The 8,929-nt window shown below is 40.9% G+C and overlaps 1 protein-coding gene across 1 annotated transcript; it reads right to left on the bottom strand.

The window, feature by feature from the left end:
• Positions 1-241: 241 nt before the first annotated feature.
• On the bottom strand, positions 242-1,181 carry LOC104234995 (uncharacterized). The gene is made up of 2 exons (XM_009788689.1): positions 1,025-1,181; positions 242-930 (listed from the first exon to the last, which is right to left on the bottom strand). The coding sequence occupies exons 1-2, from the start codon at positions 1,179-1,181 to the stop codon at positions 242-244; spliced, it is 846 nt and encodes a 281-aa protein (XP_009786991.1).
• Positions 1,182-8,929: the final 7,748 nt, after the last annotated feature.

The raw sequence follows: 8,929 nt of genomic DNA, 5'->3' as shown, positions 1-8,929 counted from the left end.
AGAAATCGAATGAGTTTTTTCCTAAGTTCGGGGGTTAACCCCATCCCCAGGTATACCTTTTTTCCAAAAGATGCTCGATCAATATGACCTATTTGAGTTTTTCGATCGCCAATTTCGTTGCATCTGACTCTTCGGGGGCAACAAAAGTTCGAGGGGTGAGGAAATCTTCTCCTTCACTCTCGACCATCTGTTCAATGGGCATTTGTCCCTCGGGCTTAATCGAGGGCACAAGCTATGATTGCTATTTGGTCACATGTTCGTCCTTTGGCTTCTCCGACATGGATGGAGCCGACATCGGTACTGACTCGTGCACTGCAAACATTTCCTTGGCCGCATCCTGCTCTCCATATACTGTTTTCACGCCATCCTTCGTTGGGAACTTCATCATTTGGTGGAGGGTCGATGGTACCGCCCTCATGCTATGGATCCACGGCCTTCCGAACAAAGCATTATATCTCATGTCACTTTCGATGACATGAAATTTGGTGTCTTGTATGGTTCCGTCCATGTTGACTGGGAGGATGCTTTCTCCCTTTGTCGTTTCACTTGCCATGTTAAAGCCATTCAAAAACTGAGACGCTGGTATGATTCGATCGAGCTGCCCGAGCTGCTCCACGACCCTGTACCTGATTATATTCGTCGAACTACCTGGATCCACGAGAACATATTTAACTTGATCTTTATTTAAAAGGATAGAAATTGCCAGTGCATCGTTGTGAGGTTGAGATAAAGCCTCGATGTCTTCCTTGGTAAATGTCAGGGTGTCCTCGGGAAAGTAATCTCGGGTCCATTTTCCCCTTGTGATGGATACTTTGGTGCGTTTGAATATTGGTCCTCGTGGGATGTCAACTCTGCTGATGATCATGTGCAGTGGCGAAGCCACATAGTGATAAGGGTGGTCAACTGACCACCCTTCGTCGAATAATTGTACTGTGTATATAGGTAAATTACGTTTTAGAGGTATATAACACATATCAAATACCCTTTGTCGGAATTTTTTTTTACTTCTTTTAAATTTGAACACCCTTGGAAAAATTCCTAGCTTTGCCACTGATCATGTGAATGACATGTTGGGGTTCTTTTGGTTCACTCTTTTTGCCTGCATCCCTCTCCCTGAAGTAATTCTTAGTCCGGCCACTTAGGAATTCTCGAAGGTGGCCCTCATTGAATAACCTAGCCATTTTCTCCCTTAGCTATCTGCAATCCTCCGTTCTATGACCATGCGTGCCATGATATTTGCACATCAAGTTCGGTTTCCTTTGGGAGGGATCAGTCTGTATTGGCCTGGGCCACTTAGTATTTTTGATTCTCCCAATAGCCGAGACGATCCCTGATGCATCTACGCTGAAATTATATTATGATAACCGAGGGGCTTCGACGGGGTAGACGTGCTTATTGAACCCGTTCTTGCTCATGAGACCCTGGGGACCTGAACCTTGGTCACTTCTTCGATCGCCTCGAGAGGTATTGTGGCTTGGACCATCGTTTCTTTGATCATATGGTCGATGCCGTTTCTTGTTGAATCTTGATCCCTGGTCTGTGTCCCTCGGGGGCTTGCCAGTGAACCTGTTTGGGAGAACTGAGCCCAAGGGGGCTCCCAATTGGTCGTCTTCGACCCTAATTTTTGACTGATACCGATTGTGTACATCCGACCATGTCACAGCTGGATACTCAATCAAGTTCTACTTTATCTATCGAGATGCTATCGAGATCATTTCATTCAAACTATGCATGAAGTCCTGAACCACCCAGTCATCGAAGATTGGGGGTAATTCCATCCTTTCCATATGTAATCGGGACACGAACTCTCTCAACATTTCTCGTCCCTCTGCCTTATCTTGAATACGTCTGATTTTATTGTGGCCACCTTTATGGACCCGGTGTGTGCTTTTACGAAGGCATCGGCTAACATAGCAAAATGAATCAATGGAATTAGGAGTTAAATTGTGATACCAAATCATAGCTCCTTTTGACAGCGTTTCAACAAACCTTTTCAATAATACTGACTCGATTTTGGCATCATTCAAGTCATTTCCCTTGATCCCACAAGTGTACGAAGTAATATGCTTGTTAGGGTCCGTTGTCCGGTTGTACTTTGGTATATCGGGCATGCGAAACTTCTTAGGAATGGGCATCAGAGCCGCACTCGAATGGAAAGGGTTTTTAATGAATTTTTTGGCATCTAGTCCCTTCAAAACTGTAGGGACTCCCAGTATTTGGTCCACCTGGGAGTTGTAAGTTTCCACCTTTTTATCGTTGTCTTCTATCCTCTTTTCTCCTGACTCGATTCTTTTAGTCAGTTCCTCAAGCATTTTCATGATTGTGGGGTCATACCCTGTGTCGCTTTCGTCGAGCCTCTCAAGCACAGGTTCGTTCCATGTGTTTACTGGTTCGGTGGTTTTAGGAGTCCTGTTCTGACTCTAAAATTGAGCGATGGTGACTTGCTGAGCTTGCAACATATCGAATATCACCTGGAGGCTGACTCCTCCTTCTTCCGGTCCTCGTGTTTCCTGGCCTCTAGCCTAGGCTTCCCCGCGTCCATTCCTTACGAGGTTTGTGCCTGCTACCGTGTTTAGAGTGTTGTGGGAGCTAATATCAGTTGGCTCCACGTTTGGCATTCCCTCACGGTTTAGAGGTGGTACACCGAGCCCTATGCCGCTGTTTTCTCCAAGTCCTTCACTGTCATGAATAGGTGCATTTTGTGTGCTAGACATATTTTGGCCTGAAATCAAAAAATCGTTGACAAGAAAAAGTGTGAAGAATAACATGTATTATCAGAAAACTAGCACTCAAATAATCACTATTATCTTTAGCCCTACGGTGGGTGCCAAACTGTTTACCTCGAAAAATGTGAGTAACAATTTAAGATAATTTGTGGTTTTAAAGATACGTGATATATTCTAATACTTGTGATTAAACAAGTAATATTGAGTTTAAGTGAGAAGAAATAATGAACCAAATCAATGTTGCTGAAACAGTAGGGGCCTCGAGTTCGTCTATCCAGGGACAGCTAAGACAAAAAAGTATGAATTGTAAAGTAAAGGCAATGAAGCTGAAGAGTAATTGCTGAGCACATGGAACAAGAAAAGAATAAGAATGTTCTATTGCTGTGAATATGATCTGATGCCTTACAAAATGATTGGGGTCCTCTTTATATAGGAGGAGAAAACCCCAATATAGTATATTCCTCATAAAAGTAAAGGATTCTATTGGTACATGTGTATAATGACCTAGTACGGATATGTACTATTTCGTACAAACCTCATCCTTTAATTAATGCCCTAGTCCACGTGTTCTTGAGAAATTCCCGCTTTTTCTTGATTGACTTCGAGATTGTGATGCCCTCGATATAGATTGTGTGAGGCCTTCGATTAGCTTCCTTGAGGAGGGGGTCCCTCAGTCAGATCCGATCTCCACTTCGAGTCTCCCGGGCTCGGACCTATAGTCCGTTTTAAGACTTCAAAATATCAAGCTCCTCAATTTTGACCGCATATATATATAAGGTAATAACTGAAATGTATATACAGTACTATAACTTTCCGGTGAAAGGTATTCATCCAACAATCCTTGAGCTCTCCGCTACCGCTTAAAGGACATACCAGAAACACCAATGGGCTGTGTTTCATGTCCGTTTAGTTCCTTTTGAACATTCATTACACCTCCTACTATATATCCACATGAACTTCTGTTAGATCCACGGTTACTTTTGTTTTTCCTTCGTCACTTAATATATATTGTTACTTTTCCATATGGTTTCTCAGGAATCTTTTCAATACGGTCTGAATCGCTAGCTCTCTAATCAAAATGACGCTGATAAGAGAAAATACCATGTATAAATTAAGTTGTTATCTTTGAATTTTAATACTAATATTTTCTCTTTTTGTAGAAAATAATTGAAGTAATAAGAAAGAAATGGACAAAGAAGAAATTTGGCAGCAAAAGGTAAATTTTTAAATATTATAAAAGAGACCAAGACAAACAAAATGGAAGAAAAAGAAAAAGAAAAGATCAAAAGCTGTAAAGGTTTGGAAGGAAGAAAAAGAAGGCAAGCGTACATTGTAGCTACTCTAAAGCAAGTTGGCAACTAGCTATGGAAAGGAAAATAAGGTTGTCAAAACTAATTTGAGCACAATTTCACAATAATAAATTACTTGTAATGACTTGATCAATCGTTTTGAGCATTTGCATTCCGTTCAGCTATTTGAAGTTTTGAGCAACTTCATTTAATTAATTATGACTTGTATGTCGGTTTTAGTTTTCAGGTGTTTCGGAATTAGATTGGGAAGAATGAATTTCATGATTTAAGCTTTAAGTTGGAAGAGTTGATAAAATTTGATTTTTGAGTATTAGACCTTGGATTGAAGTTTTGATGGTTCCGTTAGGTCCGGATGGTGATTTTGGACTTGGGCGTAAGCCCGTAGTTGCATTTGGATATTTCTATAAGGTTTCGGCACTAATTGGCGAAAAATTAAAAATTTGAAGGTTTGGAATGTTCATAAGATTGACTAGGAGTTGACTTTATTGATATCGTGGTCGGATTCCTCTTCCGGAAGATGGAATAGGTCCGTCATGTCATTTATGACTTGTGCACAAAATTTGAAGTCAATCAGAGTTATTTTGATATGAATCGACATTAGTTTTCAAATTTGGAAGTTCATAAGTTCATTAAGTTTGATTTGAGGTGTGATTCGTCATATCGATGTTGTTATGTGTGATTTGAGGCTTCGAGTAAGTTCGTATCATGTTTTAGGACTTGTTGGTATGTTTGGATGGGGTCCTAGTGACCTCGGGTGTTCGTGTAAGTTTTGAACAAGTTTAGGCATTTCGACACTTTGATGAGGTTCTAGAGTGGTTGAAGTGCGGAGGGAAAATTTTGGAGTGCTGAGGCAAAGCCTCATGTGCAGACCTCAGTGGAAATGTGCGGGCCGCAGCAGGGGAAATTGGCAGGTTTGATGGTCTGATTTCGGAGGCTTATATCTTTTAATCTATAGGGAATTTGAAGATGATTCAAAAATAAAAGTTGTAGTCCTTTGAGTCTAGTTTCCAGAAAGTTAAACCATTCATTAAGTTATGATTAATTTACTAAAACCTAGTAGTGTAGATACTGCTGAAATGCGACTGCACAATTTGGATCGCGGCCGCGGAGCTTGGAAGTACGGACCACAAAAAAAATATGCAGTAAGCACTTGGGGAGATCAGATTTGGTACCATTTAAATGAGGGTTTCATCTCATTTTTTATTTTTGGACCTAGAGAGCTCGGTTTGTGGTGATGCTTTTTAAGAAATTCATCGGAGTAAGTGATTCTAACTTGGATTTGATTAATATACATGAATATATCACTGTTTTCATTATTTAATTAGTGTTTTGAGATGGAAATTTGGGAAACATTATAGAAACTTCATAAGTTTTAATTTGAGTATTTGATGGTCGAGTTGTGATCAGATTTGACTAATTTTTGTATGGTTGGACTCGTGGTTGAATGGGTGTTCAGATTTTGTAATTTTTGTTGGATTTTGGGACGTGGTCCCCATGTTGACTTTTGGTTGACTTCGGGCTGTAATTATAAATTTGACCTTTATTATTTGGAATTATTTCCTTAAGCGTTAATTAATATAATTGAGTTGCTTTTGGCTAGTTTTGATCCATTCGGAGGTTGATACGTGTGGAATGGAATATCTGGAGTATTTTTTAGCTTTCTCGGTATTGGATTTGGTTTGTTCGAGATAAGTAACACTTCTAAACTTAGAGCTGAGGGTATGAACCCCTGATTATACGTGTTATGTGATTAGTTTGGTGGTGATGCACATGCTAGGTAGTAACGACCTGGCCGGTCGTTTTAAGAATTTATGCCCCGATCCCCTATTAACTGCTTTCCCCGTGGTTGTTTCTGTTATTGTGAGTTGCCGGGAGGGTTTATTTGGAGTTTCAGAGAGTTTTGGGACACTTAGTCCCTAAATGAGAGTTTAAGTTGTGGAATTTGGGCCGTAGTCAGAACAATGTGAAGACGGCATCAGAATAGAATTTCGTTGGTTCTGTTAGCTCCGTTAGGTGATTTCGGGTTTAGAAGCGTGTTCGGATTGTGTCTTGGAGATCCGTAGCTAATCTAGGCTTGAATGCCGAAAGTTGAATTTTTGAAGTTTCCTGTTCGATAGTGAGATTTTGATCCGGGGGTCAGAATGGAATTTCAGAAGTTAGAGTAGCTATGTAGTGTTAAATGTGACGTGTGTGCAAAATTCCAGGTCATTCGGACGAGGTTTGATAGACTTTTTGATCGAAAGCGTATTTTGCGAGTTATTGAAGTTCTTAGGCTTGAATCGATGCTAATTGGTTGATCCGATGTTGTTTAGGTGTTGTGGAGATTTGTATAAGTTTGAACAGTGGTATATGACTTGTCTGTGTTTTTGGTTGAGGTCCCGAGGGCCTCGAGATAATTTCAGGCGGTTAACGGGAAGTTGGACAGTTAGAGTTTGCAGCTGAAGTCTTTGGGCTGCTGTCATAACCGCATCTGCGATTGAGAGGCCACAGATGCGACTCCCGCAGATGCGGAGTCAAGCCGCAGAAGCGGCCAAGAGGAGAGTGAGCAGGAACCGCAGAAGCGGATATGTTACCGCACCTGCATGACCGCAGATGTGGAATATGGGTCGCATGTGCGGAGAGGGAATTTTAAGTGAGAACCATAGAAGAGGTTCCCTTGACCGCAGAAGCGGTATCGCAAATGCGAAAATTTAGCCACAAATGCGACTTTGCTGGGCAGAAAAATCTGAATTCGATGGTTTAGTTTTAAAAGGTTAGAATTTGATTTAGAGCTCGGTAGAGGGCGATTTTGGGAGGAATTTGAAGAGAAAATCAGTGGGTAACAATTCCTTAACCCTTTCTAGTCATATTCCATTAATCTATTGTTAGTTTTGTCATTTAATTTCGGACTGGAGATGAAAATTGAGGAAAAATTAGAAGAAAGTTCTTAGACCTAGAATTCAAATTTTGATTGGGAATTTGACCTTGGATTTGGATAATTTTAGTATGCAAGAACTCGTGAGAGTATGAGGATTCATAAAATATAAATTTTACCCAATTTCGAGATGTGGGCCCGAGGGGCATTTTGGTCATTTTACCTAGTTTCACGTATTAGCTTAGAATTTATTTGTAGAATCAATTACTTGAAGTGTTATTTACATTATGCAATTAAATTGAATAGATTCGGGCAATTTGGAGTCGAGTACTCGTGGCAAGAGCGTGGTTTTGGGTTAATTTTTGAGCTGATTCGAGGTAAGCGACTTGCCTAACCTTGTGTGGGGGACTTTCCCCTTAGGATTTGGTATTGTGATAATTGAAATGCCTTGTACGTGAGGTGATGAGTGTTTACTTGTGTTAATTGTTGGAAATCTTATTTTCACTAAAGTAGATTTAAATGTGTTTTTCCTTTCCTGCTTATACTACTTGGAATTTAAGCCTACTGTTAGCTTAGGGAAGCATGTTTAATTAATTTAATTGCTTTATTTGCTTAAACTGCCTTATTTGTATTACATGAAGCATGTTAGGTTAGAATTACCTGTTTTACCTGGGTATGAAGTTGAGTTTAATTGGGTATTCTTTGAGCTATTGCCGTGTGTTTTACTTTGAGACTACGGGACGACATCCCGGGAGATCCCCTGTACGTATTTATGGTTTGAATTGAAGTGCGGGATACCGAGAAATCCCCGGCACGTATATTGAAGATACCAAGAGATCCCTAGTATATATTGAGGATACTAACAGATCCCTAACATATATTGAGGGTACTACGAGATCCTAGGGATACTGAGAGATTCCCGGTTATTATCTTTGTGAAGAGCGGTATTCCTTGTGATTGCTTTTGTCTCTGTTTCAGTTGTTGTTATCCTTATTATCTTGTATTAATTGTTACTATTATCTTTCAACTGTACTCTTTTATCTTATACTATTATACCTTATATTTCATTTAATCTCAGTAGGGCCCTGACCTTCCTCGTCACTACCCGATCGAGGTTAGGCTTGGCATTTACTGAGTACCACTGTAGTGTACTCATGCCCTTTCTGCGCATGTTTTTCATGTGCAGATCCAGGTACCTCCACCTAGACTTATCACGCGTGAGGCGAGGTGCTTGTAGAGACTCCGAGGTATATCTGCCGCGTCGTAGACCGAAGAGTCCCTTTCTACTCTCCCTTTTTGTTTAGCCCTTCTGTACTTTCGTTTCTTTGTTAGATATTCTGGAGTTAGATGCTTGTAGACATTCAAAGGCTTGTGATCATGAGATTCCGGGTTGTGGGAAATGTTATTAGTTTCAAGAGTTGTTATTGTGTATGTCGAGCGGCAATTTAAACACTGTTTTATTTTATTATTTCAGTTTTTAATTATTTCTTCTGCAAATTTTATTTATCTTCCGCATTGATAGGCTTACCTAGTCGTAAAGACTAGGTGCCTTCACGATGGTTCGCGGAGGGCGAACCGGGTTCATGACAAGTTGGTATCAGAGCTCTAGGTTTATAAGAGTCATGAATCACAAGCCGGTTTATTAGAGTCTCGCTGATCGGTATGGAGACGTCTGTACTTATCTACAAAAGGCTATGTAACTGTTAGGAAAATTCCACTTCATTTGATTTCCTTGTAGTGCGAGATTTTGATATCACAATTCTAAACTTCTGTCTTCTATTCTCTCATAGATGGTGAGGACACGTGCTACCCGAGATGATCAGGCACCCGCACCCCCTACTGCAACCGTTAGAGGCCGGGGTCGGGGCCGAGGTAGAGGCCGAGGATGTGCACGCGGTGCAGCTAGAGCACCCTCACGAGCTACCGCCGAGGAGCCACCAGCAGTGCCAATCGTAGCCCAGGCACCTGATACGCCTACTGCTACTACCACGCCAGCACTTCAGGAGACTCTAGCACAGTTCATGATCATGTACACCACT

The sequence above is a fragment of the Nicotiana sylvestris genome, chromosome 7 (assembly GCF_000393655.2).
Source record: "Nicotiana sylvestris chromosome 7, ASM39365v2, whole genome shotgun sequence".
NCBI classification, from domain to species: domain Eukaryota; kingdom Viridiplantae; phylum Streptophyta; class Magnoliopsida; order Solanales; family Solanaceae; genus Nicotiana; species Nicotiana sylvestris.
This window is presented reverse-complemented; position numbering and strand designations above follow the sequence as displayed.

Excerpts from the sequence above, each read along its gene's own strand:
- LOC104234995 (XM_009788689.1), bottom strand. The coding sequence starts at position 1,181 with ATGGCTAGGTTATTCAATGAGGGCCACCTTCGAGAATTCCTAAGTGGC. Across the intron at positions 931-1,024 it reads AGCTAGGAATTTTTCCAAGG|TACAATTATTCGACGAAGGG; the intron begins GTGTTCAAATTT and ends CTATATACACAG.